General features: G+C 48.8%; 1 protein-coding gene across 5 annotated transcripts in view; it reads right to left on the bottom strand.

Annotated features, from left to right (window-relative positions):
- Nucleotides 1-24,765, bottom strand: part of CFAP61 (cilia and flagella associated protein 61) — a 103,107-nt gene that overhangs the window by 42,200 nt on the left and 36,142 nt on the right. For all 5 annotated transcript variants that reach the window (XM_061461760.1, XM_061461761.1, XM_061461759.1 and 2 more), the window contains one exon: nucleotides 11,249-11,376. In XM_061461760.1, coding sequence (XP_061317744.1) covers nucleotides 11,249-11,376 — 128 coding nt within the window. The remainder of the gene's footprint in view (nucleotides 1-11,248; nucleotides 11,377-24,765) is intronic.

Consider the following 24,765-nt stretch of genomic DNA (forward strand, 5'->3'; position numbering starts at 1 on the left):
AATCATAACCTACCCAAAAGCCAAGTCCTGAGTATCCTGTACCCTCAGCTTCACTCAGCTCAAATCGTTCCAGAAAGGGCAGCAAAGAGTCTCTTTCCAGCACTAGATCCTGAATGCTCGGATGTGATCGGGTCTTGCACTAACGAAACTGAGAGACCTGAGCAATCTGTCTTGCAACAAAGGAAGGAACCTCAGGCTTGGAGTGGGAAGGAAAGAGCCCAGAGCAAAGGATGAGGAGCAGCAGAGAACCAGGCGGGACACTGCGTGCGCAGGGCACAGGAACGCCATGTGCCCGGTGCCAGTCTCCGGGGACAGGCGGATACAGACCCTTCTCCTGTTCCCAAGTAGCACAACAATTTATCCCAAGCAGGAAGACCAGCACCCAAACACTCCAACCCCACGGCAGGCGGGATGTGACCTCCAGAGCAGACTGCTCCAGAAGGAGAAGATCTTTGATCTATTTTCCAGCTCTATGCAAGCCCCACACAGAATTGCTCAGGTGCACAGAGGCTGCTGCTCCGAGGAACAGCACGCCCCACTCGCCCATGTTTTCACCAAGCATAAACTCACTCCTCAGCACTGGAGCCCGGGCTAGCAACCTTTAGGAGCACAGTGTTTCCCTATTGCCACGGTACTAAATTGCTCCTGTTTGCTTGGACAGCGCCCACTGCTTCTGCTGGCAGAGCTGGAAAAGCCTTTCCCTCCCTGCACTCCCACTCCCGGGGCAGCTGCACTGGACTCAGACAAGGAAGAATCCACCCAAAGTTGAGTATGAAGCTCTGTGAAAACCCAGCAAGAACCATCCCCCTGTGGGGTGCAACACGGAGCTGTTCTGGTGGCATGAGGGCTCTGGCCAACCAAACAGCACTTGGGCATCAGGCTTTTGGTACCAGCAGCAGCAGAAAGGGTTTATGGTTTGTATCAACAGTCACCCAAGAACCTCATGTGAGTGCATCAGTTACAGCCCCCAGAGCAGGACTGTGGCTTAACTGCAGTGTCCATCGGTGAGTTATAGAATAGAATCGTAGAATGCTTTGGGTTGGAAAAGACCTTCAGATCATCCAGCTCCAACCCCCTGCCATGGGCAGGGATGCCTCACATTAGACCAGCTTGCTCCAAGCCCCTGTGTCCAACCTGGCCTTGAACACTGCCAGGGATGGGGCAGCCACAGCTTCTCTGGGCACCCTGTGCCAGCGCCTCAGCACCCTCACAGGGAAGAGCTTCTTCCTTATCTCTAACCTGAACTTCCCATTTCAGTTTGATCCCCTAATTATCGATAATTATCCCCCTGTAACTACAAGTGAACAAAGATAAACCAGTTCTCCATTAGATCAAGATAAGGAAAATGTGCTAAGATTGTGAATGAATTTGCTCAGTGAAAGAAGGGGTGACAATAGAGTCTTTACAGGGACACTTCTCGGTGCAAGGGTCAAGAAAAGGGTTTCTACATACTCATTTGTTCTAAAACCTGTGCCCATGGTGACTCTTCCTCCAAGACCAGCAACAGACACGTTGAGACCACCACCAACTAAAATGGAAGGCAAGTAAATCTAATTGCCAGTAGCTCCCATTTAACCTGACTGCCACTGAGGACACCAGGGGACAGATCAGTCACTGCAGTGGGCGAATTCACATCTTCTCCCCAGAACAGGACTATTTCCATTCAAGACAGGCCCAACATGGCTGCAATTCACCATCCTCTTTCATTTCAGAAACACTCTCCTGAAGTGTTCACAAGAGATTAAAAGGAAAGTGTTTGCTTCTGACTTTGATTTACCAACATTCAAGATGCAATTTCTTTAAAAACCAAAGAGCCACTTCTTTTCAATGGCACCTCAGCAGAATAGCTCTTCATGTCGCAGGTCCCTCCTCCTGACACACCACCACATCCTCCCCTCAAAAACTCACATTTTGATGGAAAGTGCTTCTATCAAAGTACTGTTTTTCCAGAAGCTCCCCACCAGGTTTAGCAGTGATTGACTTCACCAGATGCTGCATTCTCAAGAGCAGCCTTAAGGCCAGACCATGAAAGCCACCACTGCCACCGCTGCCAATAGCTTAGCAAGAACCCATTAAAAAAACAGGTAATATTTCCTCTGAGCTTTGGCTCACACCCCTCAAGGGTTGCTGTGAGTGTTCCTCTCCCCGGCTGGCAGCTCCTCCTCATCTCTCTGGACTCTGAACTTGACGGCTTGATTCTACATAGGACATGGAGGCACCTCCTTGTGCTTCAAGCCCAGTGCCCCCTATCACAAGACCAAAAAACCCAACCCAAAGCCAAACTTCCCATAACGTTTTCAAGCACCATTTTTAAGATAATTACATTTGTCCCCACTATGCTGCTGGAAGATGATGTTCTCTTTCCCACAATGAACTGCACTGAGAAGTGCTACAAGCGCCAACTGCCTTGGGGTAGCAAAGTGCAAACAGACGATGGCTCATCTGCCATCCCCACTGCAGGTTTCTCTCTCAGAAATGGGAGTGTTTGCTCCGGAGCTGCAGCACTTCCAGGATCGAGCTTCTCAAAATCAGTGTGCCAAAGTCCTTGCAGTATGAATTGTGTGACCCAACAGGAAGATCTGAGAGCTCTTTCCTTTCCCATACACCACACACGGTCATTCAGACACATCCACACACTTGCGGGGGAACACCCACAGCTACCAAGTCTACCCGATCAGCCCCACTATCCCAATGTAAGTTGGCTTTGAGCTTGACCAAATCAAAGCACCATCCAAGCACTGCTTTACTGAGAGCATTTCCTTACTAAAATTTCAATTTCCATTCCATAAATGTTTCAGCATTTCATCCTCTTAAAAGTATAAAACAGGGCAATTATGTTTCTAGACAGAAAATGAGGGGTATCTGATTATGGCCTCGCTAGTTAGTCTCTAGCTGTTTGAATCTAATCACCTGGCAGTTTCAGAATTGCAGTTGAGACACATCAACACCATTTTCCACAGATGAAGATGCCATAAATTGGGCAGTAAAACTAGAATGTGGTTGAAATGTTGCTGTTTTGTCTGCTGCAGGGTGAATGCTTCAGTGCATAACACACAGCGTAAATTCCAGCTTGTGAACAGAACATTTTTAATATTATCAGCCAGCCAAGGGATTATTTACGGCTGCCTATTTACCAGACCCCAGTTTTCCAGGTTATTGCAGAGGACATGAGTATTTTGACTGCGTGGTGTTGCTTGGCGCAGATCTGGCAATGCTGCCTTTACAGGGATGAAGAGTACGCACTTGGAAAAGCACATGGACGTTGGGGGATTGACTTGCCTTGAATTTGAATGGCTTGAGACCAGTACCAACGTTTTTGTCTTCACTCCTGGGCACATTCTGCTCCTGACAGCAGGAGCGGGCAGGAAGAGCAGTCACCCCCGAGAGCTGCGTGTCCTGAGGCAGCGTGGCAGCGCTACGGGCTCCTGGCAGACAGCCGGCAGCACCAGGGCCAGGCTGGAGCAGGGCCGCCATCCCTGAGCCCAACATCTGCATGGAGCAGCTGCGGCACTGGGCTCTGGCAGCCGGGAAGGCACAGCTGCCTCACTGGTACTGGTCCCCAGCGGGAGCAGCCCGCGAGGGGCAGCACCACACAGCCTTTGGCCCCCGGCTCTTCACCGGGGCAAGGAGGTGCTTCTCCAGCAGCTCCCCCCCTCGCCGAGCCCTCAGCTCCCATGAAACTGAAGTGACGCCCAGTTACTGCAGAGGTGCCACTGACACCAGGGCCCAGGGCATCCAGCCCCACAGCACGACGTGTCCCAGTTCCCACCACCATGCAGTAACATGGGTACTGGGGCAATCAAACTACAGCTCCACCTACCCCAACCAAGCCCCACTAGGAGCCTGTGCAGCCTGGCTAACACAGCATGCAGCAGAGATTCACCAGCTCGTTGCTCTATCCTGTGCACTCCCAGCTCTCACTGCAATGTAAAGTGCATCAGACTCATCTCCTTCCTGGGACCTGAAGGGTAACCGCATCATTCCAGAAAAGGACCTTAACATTTCAGCTCATCAAGCATTCAGAAAAACCAAGCAAGCACCTTCAAACAGTGATGTTCTGTCAGAGTACATACAGATCTACATGTGACCAGGAATCAAATGTACACTAATCACTAGGGAGAAGGGTCACAACTTAACAGCCAACGGGTCTGAACACTCTTCAGTGCTTCAGAACCAACCCACAGGCAGTTTACAGACAGCTTTGGAGACCTCAGTGATTCCACCTCCACAGCAGCCCTGGGAAACAAACATCAAACAAAGGAAACCAAACATGAACGGCAGAGAAAGTACATCTGCTGCATGGCTTCAGCAGAGCCGGAGCACTCGCACGCAGTGTTTCCACTTGGAATGCTGCTTTGTTTGCTCTGACCCGCACTGATCAGAGCACGATGGGCACCCAGGTTACCTGGCACAGAGCTGCTCCAAGAGCCCAGGAATGCCACCCCCAGTCACCAGGAGGGGTACAACGCACACGGAACAGCATTCTGTAGAGACTCCTGTGACTCATGGCAATTCTGAAACAGGCTTTTCACGCGAAAACACTATTTCCAAGACCAGTTTTAACATGCAACAGGAAGTTGTAAATATTCCTACCTAAATAGTACCAAAATCACCAAATCCTTACAAATTTGATGTGTGAAAGAATAGTTTGGGCTCAGACAAATGTTCACATGTGTTTAAAGGGTAAGTACTTCAAGCTAAAATAATCTATTTAAAACTGAAAGCTGTCTCCAAAACAAGAACTATAAACCAACCCCATATCGATGCTAATTGATACCTTCTGGCAGAAGCAGGTCAGTGGCTGCTAGGCAGGCGGAGCTGACCCACATCCTCTCCCCCAGTCTGTGTCTGGTATCAGTCACTGACAGTGTCCTTTGTGATCCTGACTGCACAACATGGTGAGATATGACCCATCGTATTTATCTCTGTCACAACTTGATCTCTATTCACCAGAAATGATGGAAGGCAACAACATCTGAAGGACATGGGCCCGGTGACACTGAACACATGGTCAACCACAACATTGTTCTGCATTTGCCTTGGTGTGAAAAAAAGACAGTCAAAAGGAAGCACATGTATCTCAATTCCTGTGGCAGAGACAGAGAGTATAAGGCAATGAGGATCACCAAAGCATTCATTACACGTTAGCTCTGTGATCAGCAAGTAAGCACTAACTATTTAATTAGTCAACTAATTAGTGCCAGGCAACATGGAAGCTTCAGATGTTCTCAGACAAATGCAGAGATAAAAAGCCTAATTAAACAGCAAGCGTTAGGTAACCACTGCCAACAGGCCAGATGTGCAGGGCAGTGCGCGCTGCACTGCCGGAGAGCAGCCGCTGGGCTCTCCTGTCACACTCCCTGTTCCAACCCCTGCCATTTCCAAGCTGATCTTTGACAAATTCAGCTCACAACGGGAGACACTGTCCTGCACACAGATACTCACGAGTTTCCTGTGCCAGGTTCCGGCTCTGCCTTAAGAAAAAGTTCTGGGCTTTGATAAACATGCCCTTTGATCCACTTGGTTTTTAAATGCAGTAGTTATTTAAGTGCACCCACGTGGAAAGGGAAATCTATTTCCCAACCCCTCCCACAGCCACCTTCATTTAGCATGTTTCATGTAGCATGTTATGTATATTCCCAGTGTCCTCAGAGAATAAGTCATTGTTTACAGCAGAGGTTGGATTGAGGAGGTTTTGAGATCATGGATTAAACAGGGTTTTCCCTATAATCAGGAGACAATGCTGCTCTCCACAGCTATATGCAAAGAGGTGGATAAAGAGCTAATTGGTTCACTACAGTGGGACCAGCGACAAGACACTGCTGAGAGCTGCATGCCTGCAGCCGGGGGGCTGCCAGCAGGCCCTGTGAGCAGTCAGCACTGTGAGCACTGTCAGCGGTGTGAGCACTGTGAGCACTGGGACCACTGCCAGCTCTGTGAGCACTGCAAGCACTGCCAGTGCTGTAAGCACTGTCAGCGCTGTGAGCACTGTGAACACTGCCAGCACTGTGAGCACTGCCAGCGGTGTGAGCTGTGTGAGCACTGCCAGTGCTGTAAGCACTGTCAGCGCTGTGAGCACTGTCAGTGCTGTGGGCACTGTGAACACTGCCAGCACTGTGAGTACTGTCAGCACTGTGAACACTGCCAGCTCTGTGAGCACTGTGAGAACTGCAAGCACTGTGAGTACTGCCAGCACTGTGAGTACTGTCAGCGCTGTGAGCACTGTCAGCGCTGTGGGCACTGTGAACACTGTGACCACTGTAAGCACTGTGAGCACTGTGACCATTGCCAGCACTGTGAGCAGTGTGAGCACTGCCAGAGCTGTGAGCACTGTGAGCACTGGCAGCACTGTGAGCACTGTCGGCACTGTGGGCACTGTGAACACTGTGAGCACTGTGAGCACTGTGAGCACTGTGAGCACTGTGGGCACTGTGAACACTGTGAGCACTGTAAGCACTGCCAGCACTGTGAGAACTGCCAGCACTGTGAGTACTGCCAGCACTGTGAGTACTGTCAGCACTGTGGGCACTGTGAACACTGTGAGCACTGTAAGCACTGTGAGCACTGTGACCATTGCCAGCACTGTGAGCAGTGTGAGCACTGCCAGAGCTGTGAGCACTGTGAGCACTGCCAGCACTGTGAGCACTGTCGGCACTGTGGGCACTGTGAACACTGTGAGCACTGTAAGCACTGTGAGCACTGTGACCATTGCCAGCACTGTGAGCAGTGTGAGCACTGCCAGCGCTGTGAGCAGTGTGAGCACTGCCAGCGCTGTGAGCAGTGTGAGCACTGCCAGCACTGTGAGCACTGTGGGCACTGTAAACACTGTGAACACTGTGAGCAGTGTGAGCACTGACAGTGCTGTGAGCACTGCCAGCACTGTGAGTGCTGTGAGCACTTTAAGCACTGTGAGCAGTGTGAGCACTGCCAGCACTGTCAGTGCTGTGAGCACGCTGTGCCCTCAGCCACGCAGAGCCAGCAGCACGGTTGGGTCTAACTGGGTCTCTGGCCTAACTCTGGCAGAACGCTGCGGCCACGGCCAGTGCTCTTACAGTGTCAAAGAAATAAGCACATCCAACCCACTGCCCTGCCCTGCCCTCCTGGGACACCAGCATTCAGCATTGAGGTTACTGTAAAGCATCTCAGTACTGGGGCATATGAGAAGGTCGAAAAGCTGGGCTGTAGCTTACCTTCCCCTAAGGATATACCCAATGGGGAACACTGGTGTAACTGAGCATTGTGCAACTCCGTATCGTCAGCTGTAGCTGTTCACAGCCTTTCAAATACCTCGTTAGCTGCACTGGATGTTTCTCCTGCTGACCCTCACCTCCAAGAACTGGTATTTGCAGAACTCGGAACTGAGCTCGTTTCTCCTCTCACACTCAGAGGTACTGACAGTCTGTACTCACAAAACACATTTTACACTTACAAGTCTTTTCCAGATACAAGTGTCATTGAACACGTGCAGGTTGAGCATTTAAACCAGCTTTTTCATGTGTAAGTTTAGTAGATGCACACTCCAGCTCAGTGGGGATGCCAAAAAAAAAAAAAAAAAGGCTTAGTTTCTTAAAAACTTCCTTTAGTTTTAAATTCAGACTCCTTTTTAGGGTCTCCATCCATGACAGTGTGTCAGGTGGCTTGTAGCACTGCAAGTGTAGGGGCATGCACGTATTTACCAAAATGGCTGATAAAACTCTTCCATGTAGTTTTTCTTGTTCCACCCTCTCCCCGCACCCCCAAGGACCAAGTCCCTCAAGGGAAACTAAAACCGAGGAAAACTTGTGTTTTAGCTCAGCCTCTCTTCGGAGTTTCTCCGCCTTGACTCACTGGAGCCGAAGGCTCTCCCCGCAAAGCCCCGCGACAAAGGGAGGGAGGCCAGAGCCTGCCGAGGAGGGCAGGGAACAATAGGGGCCGGGTGTTGCTGGGCTGAGCAGCGCTCTCACGAGGGGGATTGGTTCAGTGGCTGCTTCTCCTTTAGCACTGAACATCCCCCCGGGTTTGCACCTCTTTAACAAGGGGACTGATGCGCTGCAGGTCCTGCAAGCCGTGTCTCAGGGCTGGCTCTGTGCGAGGGGAAGGATGTAACTGCAGTGCCAGGAGGAGCCCCAGCAGGACCGGCGGCACTCACAGCTCCTTCCTGCCTGCCACGCTCCTGCAGGGCAGTTGATGCCTGCAGTAACGGATGGTGCAGCTCCTCGCTGCCCCTCCGCAGTGCCTGGGCTCTGCTGCCAGCTCGCTGCAGCCCCTCATGTGCTGGAGGAGCCGTTCTGTCACCTGTGCCCACGGCTAGCCCTGTGTGGATGGGAAGCTGGGCTCTGCCTGCACTGCTCCCCTGCTTCCCGAATAAAACATCCCTGAGCCTGCAGGAAAGCAGCGCTACGGCTGGAAACACGTCTGCATGTGATTACACTCTGAGGACAGGGATCAGCAGGAGAGATATGTCTGAATGGTGAAACATGAATAATGAGATCACCTCCGCTGAACTAGCGATAGATTAAGCAGAACAGATTCAATTCTCCAGGCCTCAGAGCACCCCAAGCATCAGGAAGAAGCATTCCTGCTAGCAGGTCATTCCATACACTCATGTGCAGCATTTCCAGACTGCCCTTTGAAACAACAGGCACCAATTTGGGTGCCCCAGCGCTCTGACCTCTGTGACAACCTGTTTCCAGAAACTCCAGCAGCAAGGTGGTGAGCCACACGGGAAGACTGAAGCAGCACTGAGACAGCCGTTCACAGCACATACAGAACCCCAGCCTGGTTTAGGTTGGAAGGGGCCTTAAAGCTCCTCCAGCTCCAACCCCTGCCACGGGCAGGGACCCCTTCCACTGGAGCAGCTTGCTCCAAGCCCCTGTGTCCAATCTGGCCTTGAACACTGCCAGGGATGGGGCAGCCACAGCTTCTCTGGGCGCCCTGTGCCAGTGTCACCACACACCACACACACCCCTGCAGCAAGCACTGTCAGGCTCGTGTTCGGTGCGGGTGGATAAGCAGGGGTGCCCCTGGCTGCAGGGGACAGGGTGACCCTCCCCAGTGCTGCAGCAGACACGCTGCAGGGCCCTGCCTGGCACAGCGGGAAGGAGGCTGCTGAGAGGCAACGCTCGGGATGATCCCTGTTCAATGGAAAATGGATTTCTTCAGCTGAAAAAAGTTGAAAACACTTGTAACATGTAGTTCTAATAACTGTTCTGTTGGTAAGTGAATTACATTGTGTGTTTCCATGGTGACTGAGCATGTAAAATAATTAAGTATGAAGAATAATGAGGAGAAAACTACTTCCTCTTTTTCAGGATTAGGGGCTTACAAATTAATTCAATCTGGCTATTTTTAGTGCATGTAGCTTCTGCAAACAGTACTAGAAAAATATGAGTAAATTAAACCAAATTGTATTAAAAGGCCTTCACATCGATCACGAGACTTGATCTGCTGCTGATGTGAAAATTAAAACATCCTCTTTCTGAAGTCCATACATACATGAATATCAGTGCTGGGGCATTCTGCACTAAGTGCTGCCTCTTTGCTTCTTGGGTCTGAGAGCAAGGCTCAGGTTCCCCCAAGCAGGAGCACCCCTTGGTGCAGTGCTGCAGACAGGCTCTCATGCCCTGCTCACTGCAGGGACCCAGCTTCTGGCCGACACATTCACAGCATCAATGTGCTTTGGTTTCCCTCACAGTACTTCATGCTGAAAGTGCAGTAATACAGCGTGGGGTGAGCAACAGGAACATGGCTGATAGCTGTAAAGTGCATTTTTAAAAGAGTTTTGAGTGGCACAGGAGGATGAGAGGAAAGGGATTTTATCCCAAGAGGGATGCTCTGCAGGCAGTCAGAACCTAAGGAAAAAGAGCAAGCAGCTGGTATTTTTCCTCCCCTGCTCTAGCACTATAATAACAGCCACAAAGCACTTCAGCTCCTGCTTCTCCTGCCATATTGATATTTTAATTTGTGATGTTATTCATGGCTGCTGTAGAAATACAAACTCTTGACTCAACCGACAGAAACAGGCAGAACCGTCAGCTCCCTGCCAGCCTCCCCGGCTGCACTGGCTGCGCTGCTGTAACTACCGCGTTCATCCTGCAAGTCTTTCCAGACATTTCTAGGATGTATGTTTCATTTATGAGGAAAACAACAACTGCACAGAAGGACCTGGATTCTCACATACAGCCTGACTTCCCCACAGCCCCCACAACAGCTAGGGATGGGTATGGCAGGGAAACGCAAGCAGTCAGGTATCGGGAAGGGGGTACCTTGTCCTACCCGTGGGAAGTCTGTGGAACAGAACTTTGCCCTGGCTCAGAGCCCTGGGTTCAGCAGTAGCAGTCTTTTTTCTCCTTCTTAGTAGCTGGTGCAGTGCTGTGTTTTTGACTTTCAGCCTGGGAACAGTGCTGATAACACCCATGACTGCTATGGCTGAACCCAGGACACTCCGACAATGGAAGGTATAAGAATTTGTATACATTTATTCCCCTTCTGAACCAGTTCAGACTGTTCATTTACTCCAGTTTGGTCACCACAAGAAGTCAAGGTCACCACAGCAATCTGATTTGCAGTTTCACTGCTCATGAATCCTTTAATGTGTGCTGGTGGCCTGTGCTCTTGGTGGGCCACAGAGCAGGCCCAGACTGCTACAGAGCATGTCCTCTGCTAGCCCTTCCCATCACCCCAGGGTCTACAGCAAAAACAGCACAAGGGCCTAAAAGGACAATCCTTGGTTCCTAAGCAATCCCAAACATCAAAAGACTCATTGGAATCACAGGTATCAAAAGGTGTCATTACAGTCAAGAGCAGCACAGTGGGGTTAAAACTCAGCAAGCTTCTGTCATACACTGCACAGCTCTGAAAACACACATCACAACAGGGAAGAGATGGCAGGGATTCAGACAGTGATCTGTGATCCCACTGAGTACAACTGGCTTTACAGATCAATACTGCTTTGGAGCACATGTGAGGGCCATGGATTTAACCTCCACCTCTCATATTTCTGTGCAAGAACAACTGTCAAAGAGATGTGAAGTATATGGAAATTCAGCACGCCTTCACCCTGCGGATTTACTAGCAGCTCTGTCAGCACTTCCAAGTTCCAGAGCCCACCAGGATGCAGCACCTATCTCTGAACATCCTCAGACACTCAGCCCTTTACCAACTAGCAATGGAGACAGACTCAAAGCATGGTTCTGAATGGATGCAGCAAGCCCCTCAACCAAAAGGCAACACGTTCTTCTCAATAACGGAAATAAAATAGAAAACTTACCAAAAAACGAGCGTTTCCAGAAAAGAGATTCCAACGTCGGATGCACCAACCACCACAATCCTGGCGTTGACAGACACTTTGGATTCCAGCACCAGCTTTCGATTTGTGTGGTTCAGAGAATAGCTCAGCTGTGAAAAAATATGGAAAATGACACAGAAATGCATGAAAAGAACCCAGCCAAATCCTGCTGAGAATCCTTAAACCATGAGCCGTGCCTCACCTTGCATACACACAGAGCTCACCATGGCTCACGGACATGACTAACGCTATGGTTTTTCAGCACACAGCACAAGATAAATGGTACTACAATGTTGAACTATGTGCATGTTTAATAGGTCACAGAAAATTAGCAGAGCTTAATGGTCTGGCTCCTCCTGGGAAAGATGCTATGGAGTCCTTGTGAGAGAGGAGAAACACTGCCTCTGCTGTCATTTACTACCATTAGCTGACAAATGGGGAGCATATTTACATAATCATAGAATCACAGAATCCTAGAATAGTTAGGGTTGGAAAGGACCTTAAGATCATCAAGTTAAAACTTAAACAGGGGAAGTTTAGATTGGATATAAGGAGGAAATTCTTTCCTGTTAGGGTGCTGAGGCACTGGAATGGGTTGCCCAGGGAGGTTGTGAATGCTCCATCCCTGGCAGTGTTCAAGGCCAGGTTGGACGAAGCCTTGGGTGAGATGGTTTAGTGTGAGGTGTCCCTGCCCACGGCAGGGGGGTTGGAACTGGATGATCTTATGGTCCTTACCAACCCTAACTATTCTATGATTCTATGATTCTAAGTTCCAACCCCCCTGCCATGGCCAGGGACACCTCACACTAAACCATGTCACCCAAGGCTTTGTCCAACCTGGTCTTGAACACTGCCAGGGATGGAGCATTCACAACCTCCCTGGGCCATTTCTGTACTTTCCAGAGCAGTATGTACTCTCGCTGCTTTATTCATGGAAATTGCTTTACTTCTAAGGAGGAACTTCTATCTTGGAGTGTCTTCACGTGCTTCATGGAAAACTCTTCCAAAGTGACAGGATTAACCTTCTCTTTTCCTGAACACAGAGCAGCCAGACCGGAAGCCAGGCAGACACCAACTTAACGTGTATCTATCTCAATGCACTGAGATCAACACTCGGGCCAAAAATCTGGGTATGAACTTTTTAATTACCAGCTTCAGTTTCTCCTTAATGCAGACACTGGCTCAGAGAACAAATTCCATGTGTTTGTTTACCTGGTGTCTCTAGGTCTCCGCAGCTAACAGAGGTTCTCACAACAAATACACAAGGGACAAGAGAAAATGTTGCGTTTGACAATTGTGTCCTGCCCTGAACTATACTCGATTCTCAAGCAGCTGATGACAGGCAGGAAAACACTCCCCACCTTGCAGCAGAACCCACTTGGCACGGTGCTGACTGCTTTGGGTTATGCACACTCCCACTTCACAGAACTCATAATTGCACATGCAGAAATGCACTGAAGAGACAAGCAAAATGGAGCTGCTTCTGTTATTTGCCAGGCACTTCTCCTACACGGTGCTGCTGTGTCACTGAAGCAGGAAGCACTCCAAGACTGAGCAGGTTCTCTTCTAGCAGGTTACAAACAGGAGACAGGGTTAATAAAATTAACTCCTCTAAATTCCTCCTATGAGATTACAGTAGAAATATATTCTCTATATATCAGCTGTCAGAGTAACTCAATATAGAAAGAACAACTATTCTATTTTAAAGCTATGGCAATTGCATTGCCCTCCTCAAGACGCACGCCGCCCGTTGGGATCCCCATTGATGTTTCGTGCCCCGCGCTCGCCATGCTGCAGAGCCGCCTGTCCGCCGCAGTGGTGGGCTGCGCCGTGCCTTAAGGAAGGTTGCGGGCCGACTGCCTGCAACCCGTCCCCGCTGAGATGTGGCCGAAGCCGAAGCCATCCCCGCTGAGCTAACGCTATTTCTTACGGCCGGACAAGCGCTCTCCCGGCCGCCGCGCACCGCAGCGCAACGCTGACACCCGGTGGTGAGCGGGGGCCCTCCCAGCACCGGCCCTCCCCGGGAAGATTCCAGAAGACACCTCCGTGTCCAGCCCGCAGCGCCGAACGCGAGGAGCGCAGCCCCGGCCCCCCCCCCGGCTGCCCGGCACAGAGCACGGGACCGCTGCGCTGCTGCCTGGATCCTAAAGACCCCCTTGAACCGGGCTAAGCACCTGCCCCACAGCCAGTGCTGTCCAGCACGGCTGAGCTCCGCCTGCAGCGGGGTCCGCTGGCAAACGGGGATTGGCCATAAATGACAACAGATCCGTGCCGTTCCCGCATTTCTGAAACTGGAAACCCTTTTCTGTCCCATGGAGAACATGCATCACTGGAAAGATGTGAAGGAATGGCAAGAACCGACCGCACCCCCCCCTTTAAGTAAGACCGGGACGTGTTTCTGGGACACCCTGAGCAGGTCTGCCCCAAGGACAGCTCCGGCACTGCTCTGCAGGGGGGCGCGGGGGCCTCGTGGTCCCACAGGCAGGCACCGAGGACCCTGCTTCAGGGCCTGGTCCTGGGGCTGTGAGCCCCAGACGAGAACTCCAGCAGGCTCCTCTGCTGCAAAGACTTGCGGCTTTCTAGCAAAGCCAAGAGCCGAGCCTTGTGGCAGCACACCATCAGTGATGTGTCTGCCGAAATGCGGCTTTAACCACGTTAACAGAAGGTCAAAAGAACACGAAGAGATGCTACCTGCAGTGTAAGAACTCGAAGAACTCGACAGGAATGGCAGCAGCTAATGGGATCAACCCCACGGGCTTGCAGCAGTGCCAGGTTCAAACACCCCCCACTGCAGGCTGTGTGGGGTTTGTTTTCCACATGTGCCCCAGTGACGAAGCACAACGCAGCAACACCATTTCTGAGGCAAGAGTTGTGCCTTGTTTATGAAATGGCTTCTGTATCGAGGGTACAAAGGCAGCACATGAGCAGGATCTATCGGTTTTGTTCACTGCACAATGGCCCCAACACCAACAGCTGCCATGCTTCAGAAATCACCTTTCTAACGGCTAAGTACACTAAATGGCCCCAGGGAGTAAGGAATTAGGTGGATTGGTCCCATAATACCACCTTATTTTAGCAAAATGTCAGGACAAATGACTGCGTATGTTCCCCGGAGGAGCAATCACACATCATAATTGATAGGTCAGTCGCCAGCTCTAACTTGTTTATTTCCTACCCAATTCATTAAACAAACCAGCAATCAGTAACTAACGTAAGGCAAAAAAGCACCAAAGCTGTTGTCAGGAGAGGCGCGCGTACCTCGGGAAAAGGAAGCACGTTCTTTGGTTATCAAAGAGATGTTGTCCCCCCTGTCTGCCCTGGTACCCGACAGCCTCGCCATCACCTCCTCCCTTCTTCACTACAGGTCTCATGTGGACAGTCAGTGCCACCCTCCTTGGGGCCGTCAGGCTGCACCGCACTAACAGTGATACCCATGTCTCAGGGTGCTCCCTGAACACACAGACCCTGTGTGCAAAGCACGCCTGTCACTTGGGATCTCACATGTATCTGCATGGATCTCTACACCATGTGCAGTGTAGGACTGATTTATAACATTAAAACTCTCACATCCTTCTTAAGTAACCAGTGGGAAAAGCTAACATGAAATCATTATTGGTTTTAGCAAATCCATTTGTATGCATTTCTTTCCCCGCACTTTGAACCCATGTAAAGCATCACACTCATAGCACATGCCCATATACACTGCTGTATACATGCCATCTCAGATGGAGATAACCCATAGCTCCTGCTAGTTCTGGTTTAAACATTTGACTCTGGGCTATTTGTGGGATTTCTAAAAATAATCATTGGAATTTTCCTACCAGAGGTGTGTTTTATAGCAAACATCACCTTCACTGAAATAAAAAAACTGGAACCTGAACACCCAACGATGAACAGCCACGTTGGACAGAGGGTTTCAACTCCAACAGAAAAGGAGCAGTGCTGTGTTCAGAACTGGGTGTTAGTAAATGCATCCCATTAAACACCAGCAGTGTGTCAACGAGCTCTTAGGCTCATTGCTGGGGCTCTTCATGCAAAGACTCCATCATGCAGCAGGATTTAGACTTGATTTTATTGCACACTGAGGACTTGGGCCTTACCCAGCTCAACACCCTCAAGTGTTTGCTACATTTAAATACATGAGAGTGGCGCTGAGGTCAGAAGCACTGCTCAGGGTACCACGCAGGGAACATGGGATGACTTGCTCCTTACATACTCAGCATCCTCACAGATCCCTCAGTGCTACAGGATGGAACAGGGACCACTCGAGGGACCCTCCCAGCCCTGTCCTGGGTATCCTAAACCTGCAGGACAGGCTTTTGGTTTCATTCAGCATTTGCTACTGAGAAACTGAGCGACAGTTACTGCCGCACAGGATGTACACAGCTTGAACTCTGCTACGGTAAGAACCACCAGACTAACCAACCCACTCGAGGTTAGTGCTGAGGTCAGCGCTAGTGGCAGGCAAACAAGGAGGTGAACAAACAGCTATTTGAATTTCAAGCTCCATTTGAATCACAAGGAAAAAAAAGAAGAATCAATGTTTACCAAGGAGATATGAACAAAAGTTACTGGAAAATGGAAGCCTTTCCAGCCTGCGTTATTGTTTTTCTAAATAGTAGCTATGTTCCAAAGAGTCTCATTAGGAATGTCTGTAAACATGTTTGCAGGAGCTGTTTCCAGCATTCACAGATTTACACAAACACCAGGAAGAGAAGGAAAAGGAGAAAGAAACTGTGATGAAGAGTGCAGCCTTCATCATTTTGTCATCTTTGTCAAGATCCCCTCCTTTGGCAACTGCAGCTCTGTCAAACCAGTTTGCACAGATAATACCTTGCCTTTATATCGAGTTTTGCATCCATGGACCTCAAAGGCCTTTGAGAATGAAGTCACTATTACTATACCGATCTTCATGTGGGTGAATGCTGATCTCAGTCTATATATTCATGAGCATTCCCTAGGACTCCCTGTGAAACCAGGGCTTTCCTGTGCCACTCCAGAAGGCAGCACAGGAGAGCAGAGCATGGGCACATGTGTCTAATTTCCCTGCAGAACCACTGTTACCATGGTAAGAAACTGCTCTTTTTTCCTTTTAGCACAACATTTGGATTCCCAGCCCAAAGAGAGCTGGACAGTTCACACCTGCATAAAGATCCCATGAATTTTGCTGCTCAGCTTACAAGGCCAAATGGCTGAACTCTGAATGGGGTCATTTTCAGAGGTGAGGTCTCCCCATCCCTCAGGGGCAGACAGTGATGTACAGAAGGCACAGGGACCCTCTCAGGCTACAGGGGTGAAGCCATGGCTGCTCTAGGGTGCTGAGATAAAGAAACCTGCTTTATGGAGACCAGTTCTCATCTGTTAAGAAAGTCACTAAGAGCAACCCTGGAAAAGGACTGTAACCCATACCTTTACAGTAGACAGATGCTAAAGGGTGAAGAGTTCTTTTAACAGCCCACTACGACCACATAAAATCATTACCTATAAATAGCAAAATTATACGTAACAGAAAATACCAGCAGCATTTCCAGACAATTCTTGCTTCCACAGTGAAACACGGGACTTCCTTAAGGTTTGATTTTAAGCAAGTCCTGCTTCACCTCCCTGCCCAGCTCCAAAGGAAAACCTGAACATCCCTGAAGAGACTTCACTGGAAGAATCTCTCTGTGCTGGCTCAGGAAGGCTCCCTCTGAGGGCCCCTCCTGAGGAATCACCCCACCGCCACAACACAGCACAGCTACTCCAGTGCCCATATCCAAACAGGGCCGTGTGTGCTCTGGAGAGGGAGAGGACAGAAGCACCTCTGTGCACTGCACCGACTCAGCACACACACTCATGGCAACAGAAGGAGCATTTGCTCAATGGACAGAATTCATTAAATTATCCAAGAGATGTATAAAATTAAAGGCTGTAAAAAGTAAACCATAAAAACCGTCATCAGGTTTCGTACTGAAGATGACGAACACGAGGTAAGGAAAGCACAATACGAGGGTACAGGGAACATCAATTTGCAGCTTGCTGGAGAGTTGTATTTTAGTGACAGCAGCTCTGCTTCTCCATTTTGTGAGAGGGAACAATCCGTTTCTGTGGAAAACATATCTATGCCCTCCTTCCAAGCTGCACTTCTGCTACTTCCAAAGTCAATCCAACAAAACCCTTTGAAAGAGCTTTTGAACGAGCCTGACCTGGGTTTAGGCAGAAATGACTATTTTAGTTTGCTGCAGATGTCATTAACACCTGCCCAGGACTGACACCCTGCTTTCAAAATAAAGACAGGTCACCCTACTTTTAATTTCACACAGGCACGTAAGTGGTAAACACTGGGAGCATTCCTGTTAATGATACCATCTGGTGCCTCCCATAACTGTGTAATATTGAGCCTTCCAAACAAGATGTAATGGCAGCAACACACAAACCCACTGACATTTACAGTAAGGAAATTTATTACCAGCCAGCAGTTCGGAATGGCTGTGTTTGCATGGCTGCTGGTGCTGTAAAACCATCACCTTTCCCAACCGAGTGGAGGCACAATAAATAATGGATTTTCATCCATGCACATATTACTGAAGCATAAAAAATTCATTGCCCCAACACAACAGCATCTTAAGCAACAGTTACTTCTTTAAAAATTAATACTACTCTCCTGGTTAAGTGCAAACTGCACACACCGAGCCTGTGTTTGTGACACCAACGGGATAACAGGAAAATGGGAACACAGAGGAATGTGTTCGTTTTAACTTTGATCTGTGACTCTTGATATTTAAAAGCAGGGAGCTCCTCTCACCTTGCCTAGGCTCTCTGCTTAGCATCTTTATGATCATTAGCAGAGGCTTAATGATTTAAAAAAACCCAAACACCAAAAACCTTTCACATTTAAATCATAGAACAGTTTAGTTCTAAGGAACTGTTAAAGGCCCAACCTGCCTGCAAGAAGCAGGGACACCCACAACAATTTTAGCCCATTTCGGTACATTCCAGTGCCTCAGCTGAGTTCACACAGAACTGAGTCACAGCAGAGCCTCCTGTTACTACAGGTGTCCCACGCAGTCTGAATACGCCTTGCTTGAAGGCAGACAGCTCTAAAATACAACAGCACCAAAGGCTTCTCTTCACCACTCAGTCATTCCGTGCCCCGTCAGCCTCCCTGCGGGAGCACAGCTGGAGAGGAGGCACCTCGGAAGCGCAGCTATTCCCTGCCACACGGGGATGGGGGACGGAAGCTTCCCGGTCAGCCGCGGCTCGGGAAGCTGCGGGGAGCTTGCTCTAACACACATCTGCACTCGAGGAGGGCAGGCGCTGCAGAGCACTGCTTGTACCTGCCCTGCCCTCCCGCTTGAGGCTTCTCTCTGGATGCCTAAGGTGAAAAGCTTGCTCCCTCCATTTCTCTCAACCTGTCAGAAGCAAACAGCTCTGCCTGTTCAGAACAGGCTGTTCTGTTGTACACAGCCTCTCCCCGTTTTAAAACCTGTGTCCGCTCCTTGGTTTTATTATCATTTAAGTGCAACTGAGCTCAGATTTTCTATCTGTGCTCTCTGGACGAGCTGGGACTCAGTCACGGGTTGCAAATGTCCTTGCCTTTTCCTCTGCTTCCCTCCACAACGAGGTGTTAACTGTCAGTGCACCAGCTCTCCATAGGCCAGGATAATGCATTATGCTCACTCTGCATGGTTGACCCAAAACACTGCAGACCCTGCTCAGTTTGTTCAGTAGGAAGCACTGAGGATGGAGCAGTCAGGTACGTCCCACCTACACACAGCCCCTCAGGTTCAAGTGAAGACTTAGGGCAGCTTCTCGTTAGCAGAAGCTACAGAGTGCCAAATGCCTCACGAGCATCCTGGGGGAGGCAGGATCCCTCAGAGAAGAGTTTCCTATACGAGCACTCGTGTATATCTAGTTTATTTTCCTTCTCAAACAAGCTGCCCCAAATGACAGGTTCTGTCAAGCCTGAAAATGATTTAGGTTTTTGGTTTTCAGTTTTACCTGGTAGCTCCATTTATTTTCCTTTTAGAAACCCTGCAAATATACTGGGCATGTTTGATTCTGGGTTTAAAGTCCTGAAGCTTTACAGTGGACATAAAAAAGCTCATTTAATAGAGATTAGTCCAGGACAGTGTTTCCAATTGCAACTCATTGAGTAGCTTCTGCAATACAAAGAATATGCATGAACATAATTTCAATGGAACAAGTTGTGAGATTGCTCTAAGAACAACTACATTGATAAAAACATGCGTGAAAGTTTTAGTATTTTCTCTCATTTTACGTTTGAAAAACGATATTAAACTGCTTTCAGGCCACAGGCATGAGCCTGGAATCAAGTAAACACACACAATACTGGCACTGAAATCTGTGAAGGTAGCAGTGCTTGTATTCCCATTTCTTGAATCTTAAATTAACACTGACCCTTTGCGGTTGACCTTCCATTTCCCCACCAGGCTTTCAGCCTTTTCTCATGCTCTGACCCCGAATGGTTCCATGTGATAGTGCAGAACTACACACACACAGTGAACCAGCTCTTCCTAGAGTCTCCTATTTGCAGACCCCTTCTGGATGGTGCAGAGGCTGGAGACCGCAGCTCACCCCTGTGCAGAACAGCACCCACCGCTGACAGGGTCACAGAGGCCCACAACTGCTTGGAGGGGAAAAGAGGACATTGAAAGTTTTGTTTGAAACAGTAAAGGAAAAATCTTCTGAAGAAGAAAAAAACCTAGTGCCATTAGAATAACTCGCTACACAGGAGGTAAGCAGACTTCACCACTCCAGTGACAACCCTTCTGTTCCCATAAGCTGTAGAGCAATGCGAGTATGAAGGAGCAGAAGGATACCACCTCCCACAGCCCATGCCACAGCTCGGAACAGAAGGCAGCATGTTTTCATGCACAGTATTATTCAATTCCATGTGTACAGGGCCTCTTCTCCAGCTTCTGAACAGTATTAATCCTGATAAGGTCCTCTGTGTGGTCAGGTAAAGCAACTTTTGAGGACAGTTTCCAGTAGAAGGTTAAAGGCTGTAACATGGCAGTTGCTTTGGAGGGTGTTTTACCTCCAGGACTGCTGAGAAAGCACACTGCCCACTCACATGGAATGCAGCCCTGGCCCCTGAGGGAGCGCAGGACCTGCAGTTGATGTCCCCAGGTCAATGTGGGGCAGCTCTCCAGCCACCCTGGCAACACTCAGCTCTTGACCACAGCTGAAGTCAGCGACTCGGGGAACACAGCGCTGGGCTCAGCCTCCTTCCCTCACTGCTTCTGACCCCACGTAAGGATTCCCTGTAACACACCTGCACCATCGCTTGAGAAGCACTAAACTGACTAGTGGGTTGGTTTTGGTTTTTTTTCCAATTAAACTTATACAGCACTGTATGTGCTTCTGCAGTGCCTTAATAACTGTTCTGTCTTCTTCCTATGAGCTACAGCAGAAAAACCTGTTCTGAACTCTGCAGTAAAACCTGACAGCTTGAACGCAGCCATGACATAAAAACACAAGTAAACCTGGTAGCGTGAATAATAATGAAAGGGCAGAAACAGGAAAATAATTCAACAGATGTGTGACATTTTTGTTCTTCACTGTGGATCAGTTATTCTTGTTAATTATATCACCTATTCTTCCCTTTTATTGATAATTACATGAAGCAGATGGATAACAGAATGCTCCCAGATGGTGGGAAAGCAAACAAGTTTATCAATTGTTTATTTATGAAGAAATCATTAAAAATTATTTCATTATCTGTAGTTTTCTACTGCACCCATAATGACATGCACCCCCAGGGCCAGCAGCACTTTACAAGTTATTTAGTATTCTGTTGTAACCAACTGGTTTTTAACGTAACTCGACTGAAATGACTGACAGATGTGCAAAACACAATCATAATCTAATCTGCTTTAACACTGTGGGAATTAAGATTTGGAATCTTTGGATCTTCTGCCAATTGGCTCTTCAGAGCCGGTTACTGACTTGGAATACAAAACTGAGAGCTCTCCTCTGACTCGGAGCAGCTGCAGCAGCGACTGATGCAGCAGCAGCCGGTGCTCTGCAGGGCTGTCCTCAGCCCCACAGCAGGGCAGCAGGAGCGGGTGCTCCTGCAGGGGCTCAGCATGAGCAGGCTCCCAAGCCTTGTGCTTCCCGGGCTACAGCAAACGAGACCGTTGGCATCTGTGCCATTGGGCAGGGCTGCGGGGCAGGCAGCGGGGCTCAGCACCTCCCCTCTGTGCCTCCTCTGGCAATCCATGCCTGATTTACCCCAATGTCTTCCACAGAGCAATGGGAGACAGAGTCTTGTGGAACAGACACAAACCCAGCAGCAAAATGTATTTGCCATCTCGGGGAGGGGGGTAAAACCACACTGTGTCACTAGTGACTGTCCCAGGAAAATATTACTATGTTCATTAAGGATGTGAAGCCCTTTAGGAAATGGAGAGCCACGGCTCCCAGGGAGCCTAGAGGAAGAAGGACCTGTGCTTTCTTAGACACCACAAAGCACAGCCCGTGCTGCCTGCTAGAAGCAGGAGCAAGCAGGCAGGAACCCATGGCAGGGCAGTGCACAGCTTTCCCCCTTTTTGATTTTTCCAGACACTGCAGTAGAACAGAGATCTGACAGAGGGACAACGAGAACAAGTTATCACAGACCTAATTTCAGGTCCTCATCTGTCTGTAACAACCCATCCAGACCTGCAGGAAAACCACCTCTCCAGCACAGCCGAGATCCATCTGGGCTGGCAACACATGGGAATTAGCTGAGGGCAAAGCCTTTCTGATTGAGATTGCAGCTTTTGCTTCTGGCTTTGGAGGAAGGGATCGGGGAAAACAGTCCTTGTGGCTGCTGGCTGAGTTATCTCCACTGGGTCAATATTTATGAGTGAATCTCTTCATGCTCCCAGGCAGGCTGGAATGTACTGAAGAGATACACAAAGTGATGGAGCCCCAGGGCTCCCACTGCACACCCTCTCTGAGATACTACGACACTAATGGCCTACAGAGATGTATATGCACAAATCAAGAGCTGTGCTTAGGCAGGGAATGGCTGAGCTGCTCAGCCCCAAGCTGTTCCTGGTGAAAAATGGATTCTGCAGCAAGAATAGGAGAGAGAGCTGGAATGAGAGGAAGGCAGCGGAAAAACCAAGAGATAGAAGCAGATGCTGATGGCCAGATATCATGGGGCATCTTTTGGGCATCAAAGCAAGAATTTTGCTACTATTCTCTCCATCGTAAGTGACAGATACTCCAGCAATGGATTAGGACAGGCAATCAAATGAAGATTTTGCATTTCTGACATTGACTTGCATTTACAATGCTTGTATTGTACTTCATGTGAAAGACCCCTGCCACCACTGCAGAGGTGCCTAAAACAAGAGTTACAATAATAACCCATCCTCCAGCTCTCAGGAGCAAAGGGCCCATGGGCTGATGTCTGAAGGAAGTGCTGTCTACACGCCTCGTGAACTCAGAGAGTATCATAAAGAAACGAGGAGAGCTCTCAACTACCTGGAATCCCTGCTTGCCCAAAGCTTTCCAGATCCTGCAGGATCCTGCCCACCTGCTCAAACCCACTGTACCAAGAGGACAGCAGAAGTTTTCTCCTTACTGCTACCCAGGTGCTCACCCCAGACAACTCCCTCCTCCTTCCTGCTCCAGCCTCTTTGCCCTCACTTCTCCAAGCTTTCCCTACAATATTGTTTTCCCATTTCCCTGTTACCTCTCTTCCTAGGCTGCTGGCATCTTCTTGGTGACCAACACATCTCACCTTCTCTCACAGTATTTTAAGGGTGATAGTTCTCAGCCTCTCCATTTTGCAGTTATCACATATAACTCCTTGGTGGGATATTTTGCTCTTTGCAATACAGACTGTGTCCTTCTGTTGACAGAGTGTCTGGGCAGGCCTTGTGATGGTTGCAAAATGCAGAAGTATCATCTTGTGCCAACTGAAATTTGATCATATTAATTTTATAAAATACACCTCATTTTATGTGCAATTCAGCTGCAGGATTTTGCAGGAAAGTGCAAGATTATCCATGGGGATCAATTTTCCTTTCTGAATTCAGAGTCGAGAGAGGGTAAATGCCTTATGCCTGCTACTACCAGAGCTAGCAAAACATCCAGGATCTAAAAGCAGCACCAGTTTCTTACTTCTACAAGCACACTCAGTCCCCTGTGGTAGGTTACCTCCCAATTCATAAAGCTTTCCCAACGTATGGTGGCCAAAGGTCAATTCATTCACTCAACAGAGGAGTCAATTTAGCTTTATGTGGTTTCAGATTCTTGGTCCTTCAGAAAACGACAGGCAGCAGCAGTGGACTGGCTTTATCCTCAAGTTACCACCTAGGGATCAACCCCAGATGTCAGCTTTGATAGAACACAGTCTGTCAGGAATCTATAATTAATGCTGGCACATATGCATCAGCTCTCATGCAGTGGGCAGCCTTCACCTCTCTTCAGCAGAACTTTGTTAGTGAAAATCTCACACATTTTATTAATTAGAAATTGATTAAACTTTCAAGATTTTAACTGATTATCTCAGTGCTCAGGCTCAGGCTCAGCACACAAAAGATTTGCAGATCTCCCCATCACAGGAAGTCTGATTCCCAGCTCCAGCAAACACACTCAGAGGAGCTCTTCTTGCAAGTGAGCAACAGGTCAGTTTAAAGATAAACCAGGATGTGGTTTAAAGAACAGTGTGGGACAGTTTATCCTGCAGAGAACGGGGTGGGGGGGAAGGTGTTGAGGGAAGACTGTTCAACAAAGCCAAACTGACACCAATGGCCTCAGCCATGTTCTGGATCTTGCTTTGCCAACTGCTGCCTAATTAAGAGTTTTGGGTGCCAAAAAATACTGACTAACTGTGAAAAGGACAGCTCTAAAATACGATATGGGAGCCCCTCGCAGCCAACCGGAGTTCACAGACAGACACAAAGCTCCCTAATTATATTTCTTTAGGAAACTGCAGCTACCTACTGAGAATATCCCTCACTAATGGGGTTTTTCTGATGTCAGCTTTGCTGGTTACTTGTGAGGAATCATCTTCATATCAAATTTTAGTTACTTAAAAATGTAAGACAGAATAAGGCGTCAGTTATTTAACATAGGAAATGGAGAGACTTTTAGGTCAGAACCTCCAGCCTTCACGAGCCCTACACAAATCAGAAGTGTTTGGTAGAGACCACAACCCTTTCTTTTACTGTTAAATCATTCCTGATATTTTGAAGTGTTCTTTGAGGGTTTCTTGTGCATGGAAGAAATCTGGCTTTGGGACTGAAACCTAACATGTATTTAAGCAATTTCTACAGCAATAGTCAGCATCATGGCATTGTCTTTTTTCCACTTGCAGAGTGACATGGAAATAAACTTACCAGAAGAATGACTAAACAGCAAGTCAGAGCATTTAGAATGTGCTGGGAGTTTGAGAGCAACGTCACGAGAAGCCACTGCTAAAATGGAAGCAATTGTTTGCAGATGTTCCAGGTCAGCGGCTGCTCCTATAACGTGTTTGAAATTCAAGCTCAGAAGCA

Source organism: Pezoporus flaviventris, unplaced genomic scaffold (genome assembly GCF_033815535.1).
Source record: "Pezoporus flaviventris isolate CSIRO_AGI_PZ_B2104156 unplaced genomic scaffold, CSIRO_AGI_Pfla_v1 ptg000031l, whole genome shotgun sequence".
NCBI classification, from domain to species: Eukaryota; Metazoa; Chordata; class Aves; order Psittaciformes; family Psittacidae; genus Pezoporus; species Pezoporus flaviventris.